The sequence below is a fragment of the Sebastes umbrosus genome, chromosome 8 (genome assembly GCF_015220745.1).
Source record: "Sebastes umbrosus isolate fSebUmb1 chromosome 8, fSebUmb1.pri, whole genome shotgun sequence".
In the NCBI taxonomy this organism is placed as follows: Eukaryota; Metazoa; Chordata; class Actinopteri; order Perciformes; family Sebastidae; genus Sebastes; species Sebastes umbrosus.
The window spans coordinates 2,171,540-2,197,017 of record NC_051276.1 but is presented as its reverse complement, the minus strand read 5'-3'; the positions used below and the strand labels follow the sequence as shown (position 1 = coordinate 2,197,017).

At 42.6% G+C, this 25,478-nt stretch overlaps 1 protein-coding gene across 1 annotated transcript in view; it reads right to left on the bottom strand.

Annotated features, from left to right (window-relative positions):
* The window catches only part of top3b (DNA topoisomerase III beta), a 29,397-nt gene extending 14,285 nt beyond the window's left edge, over positions 1-15,112 (bottom strand). The window contains exons 1-9 of the mRNA XM_037778662.1: positions 15,014-15,112; positions 14,765-14,927; positions 9,282-9,413; positions 7,344-7,450; positions 7,135-7,209; positions 5,737-5,930; positions 3,303-3,459; positions 3,101-3,214; positions 1,732-1,822 (exon numbers count right to left, since the gene is read on the bottom strand). Of these exons, the coding sequence (XP_037634590.1) occupies positions 1,732-1,822; positions 3,101-3,214; positions 3,303-3,459; positions 5,737-5,930; positions 7,135-7,209; positions 7,344-7,450; positions 9,282-9,413; positions 14,765-14,834 (940 nt within the window). The 5' untranslated portion in view covers positions 14,835-14,927; positions 15,014-15,112. The remainder of the gene's footprint in view (positions 1-1,731; positions 1,823-3,100; positions 3,215-3,302; positions 3,460-5,736; positions 5,931-7,134; positions 7,210-7,343; positions 7,451-9,281; positions 9,414-14,764; positions 14,928-15,013) is intronic.
* Between the last annotated feature and the right edge of the window lie 10,366 nt (positions 15,113-25,478).

Below are 25,478 nucleotides of genomic sequence, written 5' to 3'. Positions count from 1 at the left end.
CACTCCACACTGCAGAAGAGTTAGTTTAGCTCTGAGAATATCTAGTGAATGTACAGGGGACGTTTGTGCAGAAATAACTGCTGCAGCTCCTCCAGACCAACGAGGTTTTCCGTGTCTTGTGAAGTGACGGAGCTCTACAGAGATTTACGTTGTATTCTCGTTACCGACCGGGTGCCGGTGTCTCCTCTGCTCTCTCCGGCTGCGGGCGGAGAGAGCAGGGAGACACGCTGGAGAGCCCCGCTGCCTCAGCCTGCACTTAGGCAGGAAAAGCCAACACTAGGATCAGATCTAAATCATGTTCATGGAGAGACCTTCATCTGGTCAGCTAACATTACTGCCAAGCAGCTGAAATATAGAGTGATATTGTGGTTTTAGCTGACTTGTGTCGCCTCACTATTTTGAGTGATGCTCGTTCAGGTATATTGACAGCGAGCAAGCGCGAGCCAGACGCTGACTTTCGTTGATTTCACGGCCACAGGTGTCGCTGTTAAGAAGCATTTCTGAAAGTTACAAATAGTCCCTTTAAGTAGGAACTTGGCCTTGGGGGGGGGATACGGAAGTCAGAAAGTATTGACAGACGGACTAACATTGTTGGTTTTGCTCTTTTCATGGGATTTGTTGACAAGAAGAAAACATATAAAATGCCACCATTATCCTTTATAGGTGCTAAATATGGTATTGGGAATATTTCTATTGCTTCTCAACATCTTGACGGTGAGCCGGTGGCTCGATAACAGTGTTTAGCTGATGGCGAACCTGGGGGTGGGTGCTACGCTTCCGCTACAACGCCACCAGTTGGCGTTAATAGCTGTAACTACCGCATGAGAGCAGTGCAGAGCGGCTGCCGTGAACTAGCCAGTGGTGCATGCACAAACATGCACTAAAAGCATGCGCGGCCGGCCTGACGATGTCGACAAAGCAAGGAGAAGCTCGGATTACAACACACACACACAGAGAGAGAGAGTGACTTCATTCTCTGCCATAAAAGCCTGGTCCCTTCCTTTTTATGTCTAATCTGAGTTTAGAGGGAAGATGGGTCATTTCAGAGATTTTAAAGGGCTTTCATTTTGGTGAGGCGGGTGAGGGTGAGCTTACTAGAAAATATTGCGGGGACAAAGCAGTGTTACGAACGAGTTATTAATCATCTAGAATCATTACCTGCAATCCACCTTCTCTTCCCCTCTCTCAGTCTCACCAACAAGCCGTGATGGCAGCATGTCATTTTAACACATTATGTGCCAACACCACATAATGCAATGTCAAGAGGTCGTGGTCATTTCACGTATTTCTGTGAGATCACGTTGCGTGCACACCCCAAATTGACGTGAAAAAAGCAACATTTGCCGAAAAGCGAGTTGTTTGCATCCCTGTAATTGACAGAAAAATGATCGCCAGCTCATTTCTAAAGCAACAATGCATAACATTCCCTCATTACAACGGTGCTGACAGAGCTAACAGTGGACCAGCTAGCAGCTCCAGAGGATTTGTTCATTTTCTAATTTGGGATTATTGGTTGTGGAAAACAAGCTATTTGATGACATCACCTTGGGCTCTGGAAAATTGTGATGTGGAGTTTTTTCACTACAGTATATCAACACAATATTACATGCATACACACATTCTCAAATGACCAAATACACACTTTCATTAATTTCATTGCCCAGAGGAGAACTTACAGTTAAAGGGAAATGACATCCAATGAAAATGCTGCTTATGTTGATGTGAACATACCTAAGGCAGAGCTGGCCACTCTCAACATCTCCACTGTGTTCAAGGCTTGGGGCCTCTGCTTCGCCTTCTCTTTCTTATTGACTGACTCCACCTGTATTAAGAGAGGTATTATATAGCTGATATCAGAGGTCAACTAAGGTGAGCTCCAATTCTGTTATACCGTGCCTTGGGTGAATCCATCAGGGAGTATGGCCTGTCTTGTGAAGTTTTGCCAGTTTAAAGGGACTGTTTGTAACTTCTTACACGTATAAATCATTGCGGGTCGGTGTCCCATGCGGGATCCCATGTGGCTACGCTATTCAGACTCAGACTCCGACACAAACTACACGGAAACACCAAAACCTCTTGGTTGTATCTAGTGAAGCCCGTCTGTTAAACAGTGTTGGCCGCGGTCGGAGGACGCGGGGGAGACCGTAGCTTTGGTCTCCAGGGCCGGAGTCTCTGCTGTACTCTGCTCCTCTGCCTGCCTGCTTGCCTTCACTCACACACCGCGCTCGTTCTCGCTGTTTCGCTCCACTCTCACATGCATGCGCGCACACTACACACTGCAGAAGAGTTAGTTTAGCTGAACTTGTCAGTGCCCTCTGATGGGCAACTTATGTGATAGAGACACGTTTTCTAAATGACCTCAAACATATCTTTGACATCTCTCCTGTAATTTCTTATATCAGAGAAATATATCAGGCAGGCTGTTTTATGTTCCAGTGAATTCCTGGTGGAAATGCACAGCCACTTCATACCGGTTACACTTTCTGCTGGTGGATAGGGACATGCACTTTTACTTCAAATAAAGCAATGAGTCTCTGTACGTGTGTGTGTGTGTCCTTTGTATATCTCGAGAACCGTTCATCCAATGTACTTCACACTTGGCGGGTGTATTGCTGGGGACCCAAGGACATGCAGTGTTGAAGTTGGTGCAATTTGGACACGAGACACGTTCAATATTAATAAACTTGGAATAAACAAGCCATAACGCTCTGTGCAAGTGGAGAATGTTGTCTGCAGCGGGCCTTTACAGGTTGCGGCTCATTAACTGCAGTTCACTTTTTTTCTGCTGGATGCTGGATATACTGGTGTTACAACCAAACTGTTCTCCACTGCCCTGGGGTCAACGAGCGACGAGCATTTCTCGACAACACTGCAAACAGCACTTCTGGGTGCCAGGCATTTGGCCCGCTCCAAACAGGCACTGCACATTTATTTATTTCAAATTTGAGATGCCCTTCCTGGGGCACTGACAAAGGCTACATTTACAACATTTTCAACCTACTACAAAAAAGCATACTGCAGAAAAATTGTTATTAAATAAAATAAATAATTAATTTTGATTAATTATTAATGAATTAAATAATTAAAATAATGAACTTACCTGGGCCTCCCTGGATGTCTTGGCCAGGTTAACGAACATCTGACCCACATCCCTGTCGAAGACCCTCACCCTGCTCCAGTCCAGTGTCAGTGGACTGTCCTTTCCTTTGAACACCTGACCAAAACACAGCATGTCTGTCAGTATAGAACGGATGGAAGAGATCGTTGACACGGCGTTAGGGTGAGTGAAAGTGGGGATTTACCTTCGCCTGGATGACCCAGTAAGTCTCTGGTTTGAAGGATTGGATCTTGTCATGGCGTTCCACACAGAAGCCTAGTGTCGGGGTCTGGCATGGTCCAAATGAGATCAAGGAGGAGTCTAGATTGCCGTACTTACCCTGGAAATACTTGGTTTGGAACCTAAAAAATATTTGACCAACAAAAGACCGGTTTAGATTACATTCATTATTATCTTCAGTTGTAATCAAAACTCGCGGCGCAGAATCTTGTTTTTGGTTTAAATAAACATTATTGTTAATAGTTTTTAAAAAAAAGCAAGAAATGTTTGTGTGTGCATCAGAAACATACAGTATTTGTGAAGCTTATTTTTTACATTTATATACAACAATAACTTTTTGTGTGCACTGAAAAGTATTTTTGTCGAGTCATTTACAGTATATATAAATCACAAAATACATTTGGGAATCCTTCTGTGTGCATCCATTAATATTGAGACTGATCGGACTCCATGATGATACATTTAAAGGTTCTCTATACGGAATTCTTGCCTCCCCACGGCTCTCAACATGGCGATGGCTGAGCAGCGGCGTTGTAAACAACGGCAACAGTGCAGACGGAGGTGACAGTGTTTAGGGCGCTGGGCTTCCGCGACGACGACGACTTCAGCCGGGATGGCGTTATGAGCTCACATGCACTAAAATGCACGCACGGCCGGCCCGGCTATGTCAACAAAGCACGCAGAGGTTTGGATTACAACACACATAGAGGGAGAGTGACTTAGTTCTCTGCTCAGTTAGACATTACTCGACTATATCTTCACATAGCAAACAGAGCCCAACCGATTGATTGGTCAGCCGATTTTATCGGTTGATATTGGCCTATCGCAGATATATCGTATCTGCAAACACGGTCTTCGATTTTGGCGATTTAAACACTCTTTATGAATCCAACATAATTCAGTAACAATGTATCATCGTTCATTAGTATAATTATTACCTAATTTCCCCAGTAGAGTGTACTCTGCACAACATTGGGGCTTAGAAAAGGCAAGAAAAATTCTTGACAACGCCAATCTGATGTTGTACAACACGGGACAAACCTTCTAAATCTTTAAAGGGACTGTTTGTAACTTCTTACACGTATAAATCATTGCGGGTCGGTGTTCCACGCGCGCTCCTGTGCGGCTACGCTGTTCAGACAAGACTCCAACACAAACTACACGGAAGCACCAAAACCTCTTGGTTGTATCTAGTGAAGCCCGTCTGTTAAACAGTGTTTGCCGTGGTCGGAGGACGCGGGGGAGACCGTAGCTTTGGTCTCCAGGACCGGAGTCTCTGCTGTACTCTGCTCCTCTGCCTGTCTTCACTCACACACTGCGCTCGTTCTCGCTCTCTTGCTCCACTCTCACGTGCATGCGTGCACACTCCACACTGCAGAAGAGTTAGTTTAGCTCTGAGAATATCTAGTGAATGATCAGTGGACGTTTGTGCAGAAATAACTGCTGCAGCTCCTCCAGACCAACAGAGGTTTCCCGTGTCTTGTGAAGTGACGGGGCTCCGCAGCGAGACACGTTATCATCTCCGACCAAAACTCCGGTGTCTCCCCTGTTCCCTCCGGCCGCGGTCAGGAGACTGAGGCAGGAAAAGCCAACACTAGGATCAGCATTGATTCATGGAGAGACCTTCGTCTGGTCAGCTAACATTACTGCCAAGCAGCTGAAATATAGAGTGGTATTGTGCTTTTAGCTGACGTGTGTCGTCTCACCGTTTTGAGCGATGCTCGTTCATGTCTATGTAGAGCGAGCACAAGCGCGAGCAACAGGACGCTGACTTTAGTTGACTTAATGGCCACAGGTGTCGCTGTTAACAAGACATTTCTGATTCTTACAAACAGTCCCTTTAAATGACAAACATTGCCCAAAAGTTTGCCCCAAAAAACAGTTGCAATGGCAACAGCGCATATAAAAATGGCCGCCGCTCTGACCATCCTGTTACATTGATTTGAATGGTAATGTCTGTTCTACTCCTATTCTACTTCTATGGATTACAACGTCCTGGATTGGAATTTGGCCCCACGAGCTTTGTTGTCATCTCTTTCCGTCTCTCAGAATTTCCTTTGTCATATTTCGACTTTGAACTATGTAGTAAAGCCAAAAATAGCAAAAAAAAAACTTAATTGTAACAATTGTCCAATATTTATACAGCTGGTGGGACTGTCCTGACACCATGATGGGATGATGGGATGTGTAGAATTGTTCAAAGGAAATTTTAGTTATACGTTTGTACAATCTTGTACATTCTGAGAGTGATACAGAGTCACTCTTTTTTATTTAATTATGAATAAAAACCATGCATCAGATTTGTTATGTGCTACGACCAGACAGCTGCAGGAAATCTAGCAGAAGGTGGCGGGCGGTGTGTGGCAGAGCCAATGTGTGGCTGTAAAAAAGCAGTGTACCGGGTGAAGGCACAGCCGATGCGCAGATCCAGCTCCTGACGTGCGTCCACTGACAGGGCTTCATTGCGGTTGGGCTCTCCCAGGCAGTCCATGGCATGAAAGATGTCAGTGTCAGTGATGGAGCTGAATTTGGCACGGTAAACAGTCTGCTCCCTGACATCCCTGTTCATCACCGGCTCGATGGCATCCAGTACCTGTGAGGTAAGAGAAATAGTGACTGAACGGTAGAAAAATATAAATCTAAATAAAAATAAAACCAAAACTATCTGCATAGAGAGATTCCACTAGAGGTAGGTGAGAAAAGGGTTTTTGTAGGGCTGTCAAAGTTAACACGATAATAAAGCAGTAACGCAAATTCATTTTAACGCCACTAATTTCTTTAACATGTTGACACAATCGATCTTTGGGAGATTGTAGCTCAGTTTTAAAGCTAGAGTGAAGATACTGGCATCATATGAAACTAAAAAAAAATAAGGAATCCATCGGTACCAACCATGTCATACTAGCTTGTCGCGAAGGAGGTTAAATAACGCTCCAAACATGGCTAAATCTTGGTGAGGAAAAACTGTCACGTCCATTTTCAAAAGGGGTGCCTTGACCTCTGACCTCCAGATATGTGAATGAAAATGGGTTCTATGGGTACCCACGAGTCTCCCCTTTACAGACATGCACACTTTATAATAATCACATGCAGTTTGGGGCAAGTCATAGTCATAAAGCAGCATATTTACCCACTCCCATGTTGATAAGAGTACTGATACTCGACAAATCTCCCTTTAAGGTATATTTTGAATGGATAAAAAAATGTACGATTAATTTGATATTAATCACGATTAATCATGGGCAATCATGCGATTAATCGCAATTAAATATTTTAATCAACTGACAGCCCTAGTTTTTTTGTAATTTGCATGAACTGACCATAAAAGCATTTCATAATGCATTTATTGATGTATTTTTGCCTTGGGTTAGTGGAACAACAAGCTGTGAACACAACATTTAGAGGAGTTCAGCTCGCATTGTGATTGGATCTCAGCAGGTGTATATGCAGTCTGTACAGGGTGACCACATTCTTAGGAAAAAATTCATCCGACAAGTTGAAAGGTCACCTAATGCCATCTCGTCCTGCTGACTAAGACGACCCCTCCAGCAAAGGAAAACAAAAGTACAGTAGCATTGATTCCCTTGACCTGGGACGAGGCAAGTTGGTTGACAAGACAGCCGACCCTGCATAACCAGCTTGCATATAGAGATCCAATCACAATGTGGGCACAATCAAGAGGACAAAAACTTATTTTAATACCACGTATTAAGACCCATGGATTGGATGTCATTATCCAAACGATATATATACAGTAGCTCCCACACCAGGTGTAGCCTGAATGGGGCCTGAATTACCTCAAAACAGATGTTCTCGCCTTCTTTATCACAGTCCAACCACAAGACCACGTAGTCACAGCCTCTGCCTTCGACCTGACATGACACCAGAAACTTGGGGTAAGCAACCAAAGATACAAGGTACGACACACTGACATCCAGTTGATCACACAGAATGCAGTGGGCGCCAATGTCTTGTGAAAACAAATGACTGGGTCAACCTTACTTACCTGGAGGAACTTGACCATGTTGAGTTTGGGGTTGGCCTCCTTTTTTTCTGTGGGAGCTTTGCTAAAGAGTTCTGCAGGATCCACCTTGTCCCAGTTGTTGTACTTCCCTAGAAAAAAAGGACCAAGTTCTTAAGTTTGGATGCTGAAGAGGTTGAAACCCAAATCGAGGTGTAAAAGGGGTTTTATAGTTATTATATATAGCAAGATATAATAGGACATCCCATTAAGAAGTTGGAAGTTTAAGATGTTGAGGAAGTCCTGATTAGGGATGCACAGATCCATATATGAACAGTGTATAAAGGAGTCACTTAACTCCAGGCTGAAAAGTAAAATGCCCTCACTGGTTCAAAGTTCCAAGCCTCTTTCATCTCTGACCGAGTGTTGACAGAAGTGTACTTTTTTCCAACAGTAACCACACCCAACAGTGACGTCACAATGCCCTGGAGTACACCTGTACATCACTTTTCAGTGGGTCGTAAAGAGGACATGAAACATGCATGTTTTGGCACTGGTAGTGCCCAAATAAATTGTTCTTTTAAATGCTTACATTTCTCATGATTGTTAAATAATTGTTGATTAGGGTGGAAATCCGTTTAGTAAATCAGCGCATCATTGCCACTTTAAGTTGCTCTTTAACGTATCAAAATTAGAAAGCTGTATGTGGATCAGTGGGCTGCACGGTTAGCACTGTCGCCTCACAGAAAGAGGGTCGCATGTTCAAACCCGGCCTGCGGCCCTTCTGTGTGGAGTTTGCATGTTCTCCACGTCTGTCTCTATGTGTCAGCCCTGTGATAGTCTGGAGACCTGTCCAGGGTGTACCCTGCCTTCACCAAAAGTCAGCTGGGATCAGCTCCAGCCCCCCCGCCACCCTGAATAGGATAAGCGGTTACATATAATGAATGAATGTGGATCAGTCACATCTGACTGATACCCTGCTCTGCTTAATTGCCGGGGGGGTGATACCAATCAGACGGATCACATTTCTCGATCCACATCAAGGAGTGTAAATGTATGCTGTTTATTACTTCACTACACTGACTGATCCAAAAAACAGTAACTCCTACACGTTGTATTTCAATCCAGTTCTGTAAGGAAGACAAACATAATTTCTTCATTGTACGTCACACAGTTGTGATTTGAGGTATTGTCGTATTGAATTGCATATAGTGTGTTTCTATTGTTTTTTTCTTCCTAGACAAAATATGTGATTTCATTTTTAAGGACTGCAAGAAAATGTCATCTGAAAGTTAGGTGTGTCAGGGTGTCAAAGGGACTGTTTGTAACCTCTTACACGTATAAATCATTGCTGGTCGGTGTTCCAGGCGCGCTCGCGGTTGGCTACGCTGTTCAGACAAGACTCCAACACAAACTACCCGGAAGCACCAAAACCTCTTGGTTGTATCTAGTGAAGCCCGTCTGTTAAACAGTGTTGGCCGCGGTCGGAGGACGCGGGGGAGACCCTAGCTTTGGTCTCCAGGGCCGGAGTCTCTGCTGTACTCTGCTCCTCTGCCTGCCTGCACTCACACACTGCGCTCGTTCTCGCTCTTTCGCTCCACTCTCACTTGCATGCGCACAAACTACACACTGCAGAAGATTTAGTTTAGGTTTTTCCGTGGTTTATGAAGTGACGGGGCTCCGCAGAGAGAAACGTTATCGTCTCCGACCAAAACTCCGGTGTCTCCCCTGTTCCCTCCGGCCGCGGTTGGGAGGCTGAGGCAGGAAAAGCCAACACTAGGATCAGCATTGATTCATGGAGAGACCTTCGTCTGGTCAGCTAACATGCTCGTTCATGTCTATGTAGAGCGAGCACAAGCGCGAGCAACAGGACGCTGACTTTCGTTGACTTAACGGCCACAGGTGTCGCTGTTAACCAGCTATTTCTGATTCTTACAAACAGTCCCTTTAAGGTGTACAGGATCTAATATGGATGATACTCACCGATGAAATCCAGACTCATCACATGTCCACAAACAGAAGTCATCTTAAAGCGTACAGCTTGGCCCTGGAAGCTGCCGGGGTATTCGTGCACTGAGCATGCTCCGTTGAGCCCTTTACGACTAATGCAGTTTCCTGAAGGAGAAAAGACGACGTAGTAATCAGTCAATACAGTCAAGTTAAAGGTGCAGGATGTTATCGGCCTCTGACTTGAAGCTATTCAAGAGAATAAAATAAATAAGAATATGGATTTTTTGTTGAACTTTTGAAATGCGCTCGAAAACTTGCACATACAATCACTTTTATAATTTTCTTATTCTAAAGCCTACGCTAGATGATGAGTCAGTTTAACAGGAAGTCCTGGTGGTGGCGAGTGAGACAGGAACACGGAACCTCTGATAGCTGCGTCCCTTATTTCAGTGAGTGAGGGGGTAGTGAGGGTCCTCCCTTAGTTACCTGGGCTCAATGCGACACACTGACGTCTTCTCTGAATAAAATTATTCTGTCAAGGCTGAATGCTAATGACAGGAACATGGACACAAACTATTATGATGGTAGCCAGAGTGACCAATATGGCTTCGTCTACATCACTACCGCACACAAACACACATCCAACAGAGGACGGTAGCAACCCCGGCAGGAACAGGGCATATAAATAAGAGGCAGGTCCAGATACAGATTGTATATCTGAGAGCTCCAAGCCAAAGGACACGCTGAAGACCAAAGAAAAAAAAACAACAGAAAATATAGCACCCATCAACATTCCCACGACAGAAAAACAGAAGCTCCATCACACCGTCTCCAGTCATAAACTTCAGCCATGGAACAGCTCCAGGTAAGAAACCTGTCTTTATGTTGATGCCGATGATGACTGATGGGTGGTTTTGATAGCTACCAAAAGGTTACAGTTGGCTTGCCTTTAGTAGGGATGCACCAATATCGGGCCGACACTGACTCAAATAGCTGGATCTATTCAATTCCATTCTATATTTATATACTGTATACCAGCGGTTCTCAACCTTTGCCGTGTGTCACGGACCCCCATGTGATAAGATTTTGCTTCAGGGACCTTCATCTGAAAAGATTTTGGTTGTTAGATCTGATTAAGACCAGAACTCTGTAACCGCCAACAACAGTTGAGGAGATAACCATCTCGTATGACTCTTATTCACATTAGACTCACATCTATAGTGAAAATAAACTATTCCCCATTTTTTCTGGGGACCCCCAGAACCACCATACTAACCACTAGACTATATATCGGCCATTCACGGTTTATTTCCTGTTGCAGTGTACGTGAATGACATCAGCTGACGGGAAGTAAACATGGACCCAAGCTGTTGCCTAGCAATCCAATTACGTTGAAATGGTCTTCACTGGAATTCTAGTTTATTTGTTGCTGTATTAAATAGTTTTACACTTGAATTGTAATTCCTGTTAATTTTGAAGATTTTTCACCAAGTTGCTGGTGCATGATTTATTATGAGATCCCTTCCTAGCACAACAAGAGGTGGAGGACAAAATCCACAGTCCTCATCTGTACAACAATTGCAGTTAGCTGTTTAGTTCAGTTGAACCTAATTTGAGGCTTCAGCAGTCTGAGTTTGACAAATCAAGTGTATATCATTTTAAAGTTATAGTCTTAGACATTGGAATGTCAACAGTTTTTGTACTATTGGAAAAAATGAAATATTTTAAACTAACTTGCAAAGTTATATCAAACCAAAAATAGGGCTGGATATCTTTTAACATTTTTCAGTAATAGTGACGGTACAAGACTCGTGTTTCAGTACAGACACAAAAACAATAATGTTTCTGAAGTTCTCAAATGGGAAATGTTGTCTAAACACAAGCAGAAGAAGAAATACAGTCTAAATGGGCAAAATGATGATTTAAATCACAAACTATCTGATCAAATTGAGTGAACAAGATCACATAAATCTGTCCAGGAATTTGATGTTAGCTTACTGGACAGTTTTCGAAACATCTTTTGTGAGCACAAAAGAGTACTGAGGTTTGATAGCCAGCTGAGTCAAAATAGCTTTTACTAATACTGTATGAAATAGCTGCCAGTGATCGAGTGATTGAGTGATCGAGGCTCAGACCTGGTATTAACATGCGTCCTCCTGAGTGATCTGATCACAACTGGACAGCTGCAAGTACAGGTGTGAACGTACTCAGGACGCATTGAGATCCGATTGCTCAGACTACATTCAGAGGTGGTCTGGGACACATATGGCCACATTCTTTTAGCACTGTGTACCACATTAAGGACCGCCTACTCAACTGATGTCCCTCCTCATGTGAATAGACAGGCAGATGCGAGCGCTTGTCAGCCTCGCAGCATGGAAACGGCCTCTGTGCTCTACTGTATCCTGTCGGTACAACTGTACTTTATTAAAATAGATCTTATCTGTAGGCGACATAATCTACAGACTATCAGACTAGGCACGCAAAGTGCATTATTATCATACTGCCGCTGTTGCGGCGGTGCCAGCGGCACGGAGATTCCCGGGGACCGCTGGTGCAATAACCTTTTATTTTGATGTTAATAAAATGTTAATAAAATGTAACCAAATTCATGAATATGTAGGATATTAATACGGACATTCGTGTAATATTACGTCACGTCTGCTGTATTAGCCGTGTGTTACTACGTGTTTATTTGCATATAGAGCGGGGAAGTGAGATCGGATCACATGTGGTCAGTGGAGACGCATGTGGAGACGCATTCTAACGCCAGGTGTGATCAGACGTACTTAAAGCTGTCCACTTGTGATCCGATCACTCAGGACGCATGTTAATGCCAGGTCTGAACAGCGCCTGTCTGCCAGTGTCTCCTTATGTTACCTCATTTGAATTTGAACAGCTCTGTTGGAGGAAAAACAAACAAACAAGAGACATTTCAGAGTAACTGACAGAGAAATCAGTACACACTAACACAATCCTGGTTATTCTTTGTGTCCAGCTGCTGCGCGTCTTTCTGCTGTGCCTGATGGCCCTCCACCAGTGTCTAGCCATGCCTCTGGGCAGCCAGTGTGTGGACGAATCCTTCTGTACATACAGCTTGCAGGACTACTACAGCCAGCTGGTCAACCTACCAACTCGCATCAACGAGCGCAGCATCGCATCTTGGACCTACGTGTGAGTGTATATGCCGTGTATCACTTGTCATTAAAGCCAAACTTCACCCCAGGTCTGAGCCTAAAGGCCCTGACACACCAAGCCGATGGTCAGTCGTTGGACAGTTTGGGGCAGTCGGTTGCGCGTCTATTGGCCCAGTTTTTTTCGGTGTGTCCCGCACCGTCTGCTGTAGTCTGCCCGTGTTGGAGATTTTTTGGCGGAATCAGCATGTTGAATCGGCGGCAGCGCCCGTCGGTGAGAGAAATCACTCCGATTGGCGGTTCAGCGTGTATCAGTTCATCATCATTCAATGTGGCCAGAGGTCATGTGTTGACTAAATGTCAAAAGGGCTCTTCTCATTTTTCATCTTCATCTCATCTGATCATTCCAACACACAGATATTTTCACAACGACGTGGCCGTCTGGAATGAAGCTAAGTGGTGAGATAAGAGTGGTGTGAAAATGCTCGGCAAACGCTGCTTTGTTTCATGTACGTATCATAACAACAGCTTGTATATAACACCGTCTCCGGCCTTCCGGTTTCCCTTTTTTGAATGACGAATACAGACCAACGCGACCTGCTGGTAGGGAAAGTTATTTCATCTCACGCAAGCGCGGACATACGCGCCGTCGGCTGTAGTCTTTGCGGTGTGTTTGAGTGCAACTTGTCGAGCAAAACAACGGCGACGCAACAGCCTGGCTTCACCTAGTTCTCTGATGTCGGGTTGGTGTGTCTGGAGATTTGATAAGGGGCGTTGTTCGACCTGACACAAATGCAGGTGAGTGACCATCACCTGCCAAGGCCATATTCGGACTTAAATTTAACCAAAGTTGAATTTGAATACGATGTGAATTTTATTTGCAACCCGAAGCAAATGTTTTTTCGCCCCTTCACTCACATAAAATACAAGTGATAACACATATATATATCTACATATATAGATATATATACAGTATATATAGATAGATAGATATATCTATCTATCTATATATACTGTATATATATCTATATACAGTATATATAAAAAATAATGAAATAAAATAAATAAAAGATTAGACATTTCTTTAGCCAAAGGCAGTGCTACAGATATACAGTATATACAACTGCTAGCTGACCATATTGATCTGCTAAATTAACAAATGAGTGAATGAAAGCCCGTCTGTGATCTCTCCCTGCTCCTCATCTCTCACCAGTGAGAACATCGACTTGAACCGGGTGCCTCAGGTCATCCACGAGGCCAGCTGCCACACCACCCACTCCTGCAGGGGACTCGACAACGCTTTCAGTCTAGAGACCATTCCCGTGTCCCTGAGGATGCCCGTGCTCAAGAAAAACCCCAGCTGCTTCCCCACGGCCAGCTACTCTCTGGAGTTTGAGGTCATCACCATAGCTTGTCTATGTGCCATCTCCAGGCACAGCTGAACACGGACTGACTGCTCTAATGTCAGTTTAGGACCTTGGTGAAAATGTTTGTTCACACGGTGCATGATGTAAAGATGGTGGTTTCTGAGAAATAGTCCATTGCATTCATTGTTTTCCAGTAGACATTGAAAGTGTCACCATTTAATACATGCCTGTTAACAGCTTATCTTAGTCATTTTACATTTGCTGGTATCATTATTGTGTCCATATGGAGCATTTCGGCAGCCTGGTTGTCACGACTTTAATTCTTAAATGACTTGGGGTGCAGTCAGGGTTACAGAAAATGACTTTGGTTCAAATGTACTAAAATAAATATAATAAAAGTTAAAAGTCGGTCGGTTAAAATGTTGCTGTGTTACATTTTTAAAAAGGGAAAGGGGGTTGAAGGGAGGGTAAAGAAAATATTGTATGTGATGATGATGTTAGCACAGCCAATAGGAACGCTCTCTCTCTCTGAAATGACCTGTGATTGGTCAAAGTCTCCCGTCACAAGCTAGATTTTCTAAAGCCTGAATACAGAGCCATGAGGAGGAGCAGAAGTCTAGTTTTCTCTCAGAACACTTGAATTACAATATGCTGAAAGGTAATTATGCCAAAAACTTTCTGCCTACTGAAGCTTTAAGTGTTTGGCGTTTACGTTCACCTACAAGCACCGCGCCAGGCAGCCAGGGGTTAATTTATCTTATACCAAATCATTATCACTCAAACTGAAACTTTACTCAACTTCTAATTTCTCAAACTTCTAAATTGTTTAAACAAGTTATTACCGTATTATAGCATAAAGGTAATATATATCTATATATATATATATAGATCAACAAAGCGAGATGATGAGGTTCCTCTGGTCTGCTGCTGTAGCCTGTTCTTGTCCTCCCGTGTTACATTAATTACTGTCACTTTGTGGCACATGACATACCGTTAGTAATACATTGGTACCCACCTTTAGAGAGGATTTTGGCTATAGACTGAGCCAGAGATGGTTTCTCTGCCACCATCAGAACAGTCCTCATGATGAATGAGATGTTAACAGCTCCTCTCTCAGACTCAGTCAGTCAGCTCACACGCTGCTGTGGTCTTACTGTCTCACACCCGATCCGACCACTCTACGGTGAAGAAAATAATTATAATTTAGCATATAATTGCTTGCTAAAATACTCTGTTAAGAACCACTAGAGCGGCCATGACATACACACACAATCTTCTTCCGGTGTCATGTCCTGTGAAGCCCAAGACCCACAGACAGCGCCGGGCTGCACGTAGTGGCCAACCCGGGTAATTACAACCTCAGAGTCCATCACAAAGTTCGGTTGTTTTTTTTCAATTGCAGTAGAAATATACAACTCTAAGGCATCAACAATATTCAGAAGTTATTTTGCTGCTTTCTTTTGTTTTCCATATATTTCAGTGATATGCAGTGCAGTGCTAGTTCTCGCATAAAAAAAAACACCAATGAGGGTTGTGTCTTAATACATTTACATGGAAAAAACATGACCTAAAATAAATAAAGCATTCAACAGTAAATCAGTGTTCTTATCCTCCACTATGATTCCAAATGTAATATCGTTTCTGCTAAACTAGGGCAGAGAAAAGATTCCTAATTCCAACCAATCATACATCACACCAGAAAGTATTGCATATTGCATATTGTAGGCTGACAAAAGGTATTAGAAGGTGACTTTCTGCTGAATTGCATAGGAAATAAAACAGTTGTAAAGAGACTACGGATCACTTTGGCAAAATATTATACTTGAGAAATCATGTCCATCATTCATCAGCGTTTTTAGCCATCAGAATAAAATAAGTTGGCATGCTTTTAATAACCTTATTGTTTACGGTTACACTAGAAATTAAATTATATGCAGTCAAGTCAAGTCAAGTCAATTTTATCTGTATAGCCCAAAATCACAAATCACTTAATTTTGCCTCAGGGGGCTTTACAGTGTGACCCTCTCATTGGATAAGGAAAAACTTAACCAAAAAAAAGAAACCTCAGGAAGAGCAACAGAGGAGGGATCCCCCTTTCAGGATGGACAGATGTGCGATAAATGTCGTGTGTACAGAGTAACAGTTTCCCGGCGTCACCAAACAGGTAGAGCCAGAGCAACACAATCTCCTCTCCACGCCAGACAGGCAGAGCCAGAGCAACACGACCTCCTCTCCACTCTAAGCAGGTATAGTCAGAGCAACACAACCTCCTCTCCACGCCAGACAGGTAGAGCCAGAGCAACACGACCTCCTCTCCATGCCAAGCAGGTATAGCCAGAGCAACACAAACTCCTCTCCACGCCAGATAGATAGAGCCAGAGCAACACAAACTCCTCTCCACGCCAGATAGATAGAGCCAGAGCAACACAACCTCCTCTCCAGCATGGAGCCTAGAGAGAGGACCATATTTTGGTTTTTAATTCACAGTTGCTTAGTAATCTAAACGTATGTTACCCATGCCAATAAGCCCCCTTGGACTGAGGTAAATTGTTAGAGAGGCTAAATCTCCTGGAGGACGGAGGTCCAGGTCTGTCATGTGGAATGAGGCACCACCAGAGATGTCACAGAACGGCTGATGGTCCAGCACAGAGAAGCCTGAGTAAAAGGAGAGAGAGAGAGAGAGTGAGGGGGGTGGGGGGGGGAGGCACACAGCAGTGATTGTAGGACATAAACAACAGAGGGTTATTGAGAGGCATAGGTTAAAGTTAATATTATTCTCGTCAGCAGGACTCCTAAACTGAAAGTTAGGGCAAAAGGATGAGTTTTGAGTTTGGATTTAAAGACCTCCACAGAGTCAGTCTGTCTGATGTCTATAGGGAGGTTATTCCTGAGAGAAGGAGCTCGATGAGAAAAGGCCCTTTGGCCTGCTGACTTCTTTTTCCCTCTGGGGACAGACAGGAGCCCTGTATTCTGAGAGCGGAGATTACAGAACTCCTCAAAATGTAAGATTATGTCAGATTCATCTAATAAACGTCTGACAGACCAAATACTTTTCCACATCCAGTCACTGAAAAATGAAGACCTATTTCTAGACAGAATGAACCTGAAAGCTGGATAAATACACCTTTAAAGTCTTTCCATCTTTGTTATATAAATGCGACCAGAAAGAGAAAGATCTCTATTTAACCATCTGTCTAACATTGATTTGGATTCGTCCATTTTGTTCCATATATTCAAAATTTCACTTAAAGTAGCCTATCCTTTGCATACGTAAGCACAGTATTTGACCAAAGTTTTAATGTGAATACCATATGCTGCCACAAGATGGCAGTCATGTATAGCTAATAATTCACACTTTTTCGAGGAATGAAGTCTTTGATTTTGTCAAAGAAGATTTCTGCAGTATCGGGTGAGAAATTAGGTGAACATGATTTACTATAAAAGGATTAGGTTTCATTGGCTATTCTCTTTGAGTCAGACCCTTCATTGTCTTTGATGATCAATGTTCCCAGATCAATGGTATTCTTTGAGCTCCAAAAATAAGAAGAATTTCTCTCTTCTTCCTCGATCCATTTTACTTTAGATCTAATGTTGCCTTCCTTGTTTAAATATTATCCAATTTGGTTTGTAGAGTGAGACTGTGTGTGAATTTCCTTTAGTCAGTAACAGTAAATGAGGGTAATTAGTAATAATTAATTGTGAGTTTATTGCAGCACAGACTTATATCACTATCAATTTGGCCTCTTCTAGATGGGTGGATTGTTTCAGTTGTTTACTAAAAGATGGGGAAAAGTGTCTTATTCTGAATTTCAAAAATTCCCATCTAGAGATATAAGAAGAAAGGCTGACATCTTCAGGAACATCAGTAATAATGTTTTTAACCCCCGGACGGTAGACCTCAGAATGTAACTGGCATTAAACTTCCAATAACCCTTATTTTATTTACAAGCAAAAGCATTAGTTTCGAAGTTGAACTAATAAAATAGTTGTCAGATAATAGGGAGTTAGCAATAGAGCAGTCAGCAACAAATTCATTTATACAGTAAGAAATGAACCAAAAATCAATCCTAGACCTATTTGAACCGTCTGTCTTATGCAAAAGAAAATTATTTTAAATTTGGATGTATAATGGTCAATCCAATTGTGACTACTACAAAGTTTGACTTGATGAGGGTTATATTGATGGATATGAAACTTGGTGGGTGAGCGGTCCAACCACTCATTATAGACCATATTGAAATCACCTCCTAATATAATATTATAAGCTGGGTATCTATACTTCAGATCCTTAAAAAGATTATAGATTTCTAAAAGTAAACTCTTTTTGTGGTTTATATTATTGTATTTATAAATATTCCCCCAATAACAAAGGGGTGTTCTATTGACAAAACACATAGGATCCACTGTCTGTCCGCTGGTTGGTTCAGAACTTTTCATCAGTTTCATTTGGATGAGTTTCTTGTAGCAAAACACAATGCAGTTTCTTGCCTTTGCAGAAAAGAAAAATTGCCTTTCATTTTAAAAGCCATTTCACACCAAGTACGGATTTTTGTCCAAAAATTCCCACGGAAAATTAAAAAAAATATTTTGTGGGTTCTGATGGAAGCTTGCCAACCCCTGCGCAACATTTGTGCAGTTGAAAAAAAATATTTGGACAGATCTCAATTTCAGCAAATCCACCTGCAGAAATATGTTTGACCAATGAAATCCTTTCTTCCAACTGATGTCATAAAAAACATTACCATCATTCTGCATAATTAGCCTTCTGTTTGTTGCATGGAGAGTGTGTATTTTCAGAGCAATGGTTCTGGTACAATGGTGGTTTGTTTTCGGGTAACAGACTGTCGGACAAATGAGCTTTTTTAGGTTCAACGGGACATTTTTCGGACTTTTGGTGTTCACCGCATTTTCTCATTGCACTGGTGAGAGATGGCCCCTTGCATTAAAGGAACAGTGTGTGACAATTAGGGGGATCTATTGGCAGAAATGAAATATAATATTAATAAGTATATTTTCTTTAGTGTATAAAAACCTGAAAATAAGAGTTTTTTGTAACCTTAAAATGAGCCGTTTATATCTACAGAGGGAGCGGGTCCTCCTCATGGAACCAACCTCCATGTTTTCTATAGTAGCCCAGAACGGACAAACCATTGCAATCTGCAACCTCACCACTAGTGGTCACTAAATCCCAAACACTGCTCCTCTAAGTGAAATTACACTAAAGAAATCCATATTACAACAAACACAGAGGGACAACACACTATGATCAGGGAGACCTTACTCCACTATATCTTTACATAGCAACATAGCTCTATTAATGCTCTGAATATGGTATAGAGAACCTTTAAAGAACAACTTACAACCTAAAAATAGTAACTCAAGGTTTATTTGTAGGTAAAAAAGGCTGTAAATAAAAAAAACAGTTCCAAGTGTAAGTCAATAAAGTGACTTGAGTTTTACACTTAGATGAATAGGTAATTAGGAGAGCATAATTCTTTTTCCATTGATGTAGTGAGCCGGCCCTCTGATGTACACCCGCTGACCTGCTGGCTTTCATGATCTGTGGCCATACTGCTGCTCTTGCTTCCCTGTCAGCCGGTAGGATTTGCCCTGCAAAACTTACCTTCAGCTCCTTGCACAATGCAGAGCCCTTGTCCATCTAGCCCATTGTGGAGCGATCTTGACCATAACCTGTAACACCTTCTCTCTTGTGTTTTCACTTTTTGCTCCTTGAGCCCGTAAAGTTTCAAATTCCAGCAGCGTTTAAAACTCTCAAGCTCCACGACTCTCTCTCAGATTGGCATTCTCTGTCCCGATTTTTGTAACCTCTTTTCCCAAAATAAGAGTTTTGGACTTACAGTCTTTAATTTCTTTGGCGTTGAACACTACACTTTTGGCCACTTCTGAAATCATGCTATAGTGTTATTCTTCATTTGCACATCATTTTCTTTTTTTTTTTTAATGTAATTTAGAATTTATTTAACCAGGAAAAGCAACATTGAGATTAGAAATCTCCTTTTCAAGAGTGTCCTGGCCAAGACAGCAGCAGCACATTAAAGCGCAGTAGGCAACAATTTTTGGGAAGAAGTAGGCAACAATTTTTGGGAAAAAATCCCATAATAACCTTTTAGCATATTGTAATTCAAGTGTTCAGAGAGAAAACTAGACTTCTGCTCCTCCTCATGGCTCTGTTTTCAGGCTTTAAAAACATCTAGCCCATGACGGGAGACTTTGACCAATCACAGGTCATTTCACAGAGAGAGCGTTCCTATTGGCTGTGCTCCGGCTGGTGGGCGGTGCATGGTATTTCCTCAACTGATCTCAACATGGCTGCCAGGTCACAAACTTTCTCATTTTACAGCTAAACAGTACACTACAAGATGATTCTGAAAACATCTGAATAGAGAAATAGGCATTAATGTCACAGAATATTGATTCATATTTGATCAGCGCTGCCGAGTTTGGCCGTTTGGTCGGAGGGATTGACAATTGGAAGTTGACTGTTTCATGTACTACTGTCAGCATATAGCAACCGTTTTATAAAAATGACTTTTTCAAATCATATTTGCTCCAATCTTGCCTATTTCAGCCTTAAACAAAGTTTCAGACACAACATACTCAAGCTCTTGTAGCACAGCAGAGAGGTTGTTTACAGGTGCAAGTATGGTGGCTTTAGATACCTTCGCTTCATCTTTCTTGAGCGGGACCAGAAATTTGGTGGGGTTTTCGGGAAGGGGACGCTGTGCCTTTAAGGATGAGGTGCCCCATGTCATGGTTGCTATAGCATTACCACGGTAAATGTGCAGGAACAGTTCTGTAGCAGCATTAACGTTACCCTTCGTCTGGTTAGGTTTCGGCATTACAAACAAAAAAAACATGCGCTCATTTCATCATTTTCGTTGGTCCAGCCGCGGTCTGGGGCTCATTCACATGAACGGAAAAGGGAATATGACTCTGGTTTGACTATTAGTGCATTTTACAACTTTTAGGACCTACTGATTTAAATAAGGGCTATTAGAGTGTTTGAACTGGGAAGTTGTACCACCTAAAAATGTTAGTTTATAAAAGGCTTTTTGGGGCCTAATCGCATCACTTGCCGACCCGGAAGTTGTAATTCTACAGTTTGGCCAATATGTAAAATTTGGATTGGATCTTTTTTTAGTTTAGGTTTTTTATTAACAAACAGCATGGCAAACATATCACACATAGAAAATGCCATGGGGTCAGTGCACTGACAGAAATCATAAATCAGTTCATACAAATGTTATACAGGGCACATAGATTTAGGTTTTTAATAGCTTTTCTGTTTTTAGAATATGGGATTTATGCAATGTATTGTTTGAGATGTTGGTTGTGCTTCTAATGGAGACAACGATGGACGTATCTCCTTCCCCTCTATTATCACTGAAATCCCAGCGAATTGTTCTTTCCTTCCTTCTTTCTTGGCAGAATCAGCAGCAGTAAGATCCTCTGTAAATCTCAGGTTGTTCTCTGTGAGAAAGCTACATCACTTTCTCCACACCGCGTTGATCTGTTGGAAGAGCAGACTCTGGTCGACCTCAGCCTCTTCTGCCTTCTCTGATCTTTGATTTCCACCTTCGACAGCCTCTGGATGTTATTCTCACATATCGGCTTCACCGATCTCATGTCAGTTTTTAGGGTTTTAATCTCCATAAACACGACGTCAACAGATTTTTTTCAAAGCATCGATGCTGACAGTGTTGCGATTGATCATACTCTCCAAATCATCTGCGTGCTCATTGATTATGGCAGCAATGTTATTTTGCAAATCAGTAAGTGTTTTTTGTTGCCTTTCAGCCTCTTTCCATCTGGTCTGGCAGGCGTATCAGGGTCGGACTCTGGCAGAGGTGACAATTCTGGGCTCTGGCTGGTTCTGATTACATTTTGGCCAATGTGTTTTGTTCTCCACACGGACTGTTACCTGTATTCAACCAAAGCTCGCTCAAATGCGATTGGTCAGTGCTACTCTAACTCCAAACGGAAAGCAGAACACTTCCGATACCAAAATCTTGTCCCGTTGCCTACAGTCTCATTGCATGGAGTCTTCAGGCTCCATTGAATCTCCATGTGGTTCTTGTGCTGAGAGAGAGAGAGAGAGAGAGAGAGAGAGAGAGAGAGAGAGAGAGGGGGAGATGGAGAGGGAGAGGGAGAGGGAGAGGGAGAGGGAGAAAGGGTTAGACACACCCATACCCTGGACAGGAAATTGCCTTGGAAGATGAGGTGTTGTCTTTGTTCCCCACCTTAAGTTATGGAACTTCATAGTTGTGATCATCAACAGCTTTTGCTGCTGATGTTTAACAAAGTCTGACAAGTGGCATCAGTTACTGATGTGATATGAATTTGTATAAAGTTTGCTTATATTCTTGGTTGTCTTTTAGACATTTAATAAGTGTATACAAGTCCAGTAAGTATAAGGCGTTCCCTAATACTGTATTCAACCACCACGGGAGTTGTGTGTGGGGAGTAAACTCAAGTCAACACTGCAGTGTGATTCCTTATAATTATGACTTTAATCTATATGATTACTTATATAATTAATATAAAATGTTTAGTATGATTGCTTTTATAATGTGGCAGTATTACACACATTTAGTGTGATTCCTTATTGCTGACTTATTTGAAACACCTTCTAATGTTTTCAATGTCACCATGTTCCACTCCTGACCTGCTGTATCACTGATGCTCTATCACACAGCAGTCCGTTAGCATCACTGCTCCCCCCGTTACATCCCAGGCTCCTGGTTAACGTCATGTTTTTCGGTATTTTCAGTTTTGTTCATACTTCTTGTTTATTTTAAAATACTCCTCTTGTCTCTCGTTCCAGATCCTTCACTTCCTGTCCCTGTGTCTCTTGCGTCTCTTGTGTTTTTGACCCTTGCCTGTCTGTACCACAATTTTTGCACAGCGTTTTTTGATACTTTGCTTGCCCTTGGACTGGTTACCTGTGTACCAGACCAATTTGCAAGTAAAGACATTTTATTATACCTACCTGTGTCTCGAGTCTTGCTATTGAGTCCTTGTCTGTTGACCCAGCATGATAACCCCATCACACAGCACCCAGTGCTCCTACAGCAGATTATCTATATATACTAACTAGATTACTTATGTAATACAGTAATAGAATACACATTTAATATGATTACTTATATAATACAGTAATAGAATACACATTTAGTATGATTACTTATATAATACAGTAATAGAATATATGTTTAGTTTGATTAGTTATATAATAAAGTAATACCTTTAATATTTAGTATGATTTCCCATTTTTCCTAGTATGATTCATTTTTCTTAATTGCTGGCCTATTTTAAATTTACTGTGTTTGCATCTCGCTTAACGTTAGGTCCTCCTGCTTCCCTGTCCCTTTGCCATCGATCCAAAATCAGCTGACCTGCAAAAGGTAATAGTAAAATCCTACAGATACAGTACAATGGGAATGTTGTGCTATGGAACACAACAAACCTTTCTGACCCTGCTTCTTATCTGGTTCCTGTTGGATCTTTCATTCCATTGAGGTTCTTGACACTGATCAAAACCTGCTTCTTTACTGCTAAGTGAAGGAGCTGCTCACAGAGTGTATATTAGGCTGCACCACTCCTCTCTCCCTATACCATGCAAATGGCGGTGGCAGGCAGCGTTGCTATGGCGACGCACTCCCATTTTCCTCCCCAATGCCAGATCCATCCGGAATGGTACTCAGATAACAAGCTCAGATCCGGAGCTGCAGGAGGAGTATTATGGTATGGATCGCATGCATGGAGGAGGAGAGGGGGGGGGGGGGCATCAATTTCCCTGGAACATACAAGGATGATCACACACACACACACACACACACACACACACACACACACACACACACTAGGCTCATTACCGCAACATGCAGGGCAAAACGTACATTAGAGAAATCAATCAAAAGACGTTACTGTGTGTAAGAGGTTTGAATGGAGGGGGAACCAATTGCCCTTTTCCACTATTTTTAGTTTATTTTTATAGTTTTGGCCGTCATCTCAGAAAAGAGTAAATGGGAAAGTTAATTGCAGGAATCTGGGAACACTAAAAAGAAGTGAGATGTGTTAAGAAACACAAGCAGTCAGATGATCAGACAGGGTGGAAACAAACCCCCATGTTAGTTCAACTTATTTGGAAGAGAAAACAAAAGCAAACAGTCTAATTATTACCCAAAATGTCTGTTTTTAACGTCTATCACAGTTTACAGACTTTCTGATTCAACATTGGTCTGCCATACATGTTCTATGTGCACACAGTTTTCCTGTGTGACGATGGTTTTTACATTTCAGGTGCGCTCACCATCAGTTTTACCTCCAAATAAAGTGGCTTGGATAATCTGGCTCATAGTCACTGATTATGTGGGTGCTCATGAGGTCAGGCACACACGGGTTATTGTCAGAACCCATGGATGGGGAGATCATACGCTGGTTGACCATATCAGTTTCATAGTTTTACATATGAGAAGTCACTTGTAGTGATGAACCCACAAAGAAAATTCGCCAACTCTGCAGTTCCCTTCACCTCCTTGGAGCTTGGAGCATCTTTCAGTTCACTATTTTGGTTTTATGGCCTGCAGCTTTCATTTTTTAACAGGACCCACCTGATAGTTTGTTACACAGAACCATCTGAGAAGCCATTGGAAACGGTTTAGAAAAGGGCAGGCACATTAAAAAAATACTACATCCAGGTGATTGGATGATCTGTCAATCAAACTCAAACTCTAAGGGTGAGAACATCTCATCCATCGAGAAAAGCCTTCAGTGCCGTTCTTTGCTCTTCTTTCAATGAAGAAATACTCTCCAGTTCTGATAACTGATGGTATTGCAGCATCTATGCTTACGTCTTCAAGAGCCGCTATTGTTGTTTAGAACAAGCAGTCGCCCCTCCGTGTCGGCTCACGCGTGCCTGAGCCACGCCCGTAGCTGCCAGTAGCTCATCACAGAACGCTGACTGGCCCGCGGTACGGCTTGCTGGCCACGAACGCATTACTCGAAGCCTGATAAGATGAATTTTCGTGTGAGATGTGATCCTGCAATTCTCGTGTGATCTCGTGACAGAATCCAGCTGCCGTGCAAGGTTATTAAGTTTTGGTTCACTCTCACTCTCATCATCCTCATGTCCAGCACCAAACAGCAGGGACTAGCTGGTGAACATGGTGGAGAATTTAGCAGCCGAAGAGATGGATATTTAGGATACTCAGGAGTTGTTGGAGACCAAACCTGAGCGAAAAGGAGAGTGATTACTGGAGTTGACCACAGACAGGACTCCAAATGAATGCTAATGTTGCTCTGTGTCAGCTGGATGTGTGGCATGATTGCTAACATGTTTGCCACAACGAGGGCAACGATAAGGTCGGATGTTGTGTTTTCAGCTTGTTCTACTGCGTGCAAGTGGCCCTAAAAACTTTCTTGGTGTTGTCCGACAATCCCCTAAATCTTTTAGTATCTGTCCGATACTGTGTAGTGAATAGTCCCGAGTGTAGTGAATAGTAGTGAATAGTCCGATACTGTGCTCATGTACTCGTACTCGTACTCGTACTCATACTCATACTCGCAAAACTTGCCGTCCCTCCACGGCAGGGAGAGAGGGCGCAGCGAGCCCTTTGTCCACGGTGTGGCTAGGTCCGGGCGGGGAGCGCTGTAAAGCTGCGGCCGCGAGCCACCTTCGCCCCGAGCCTTTCCAAGCCGACCTAGAG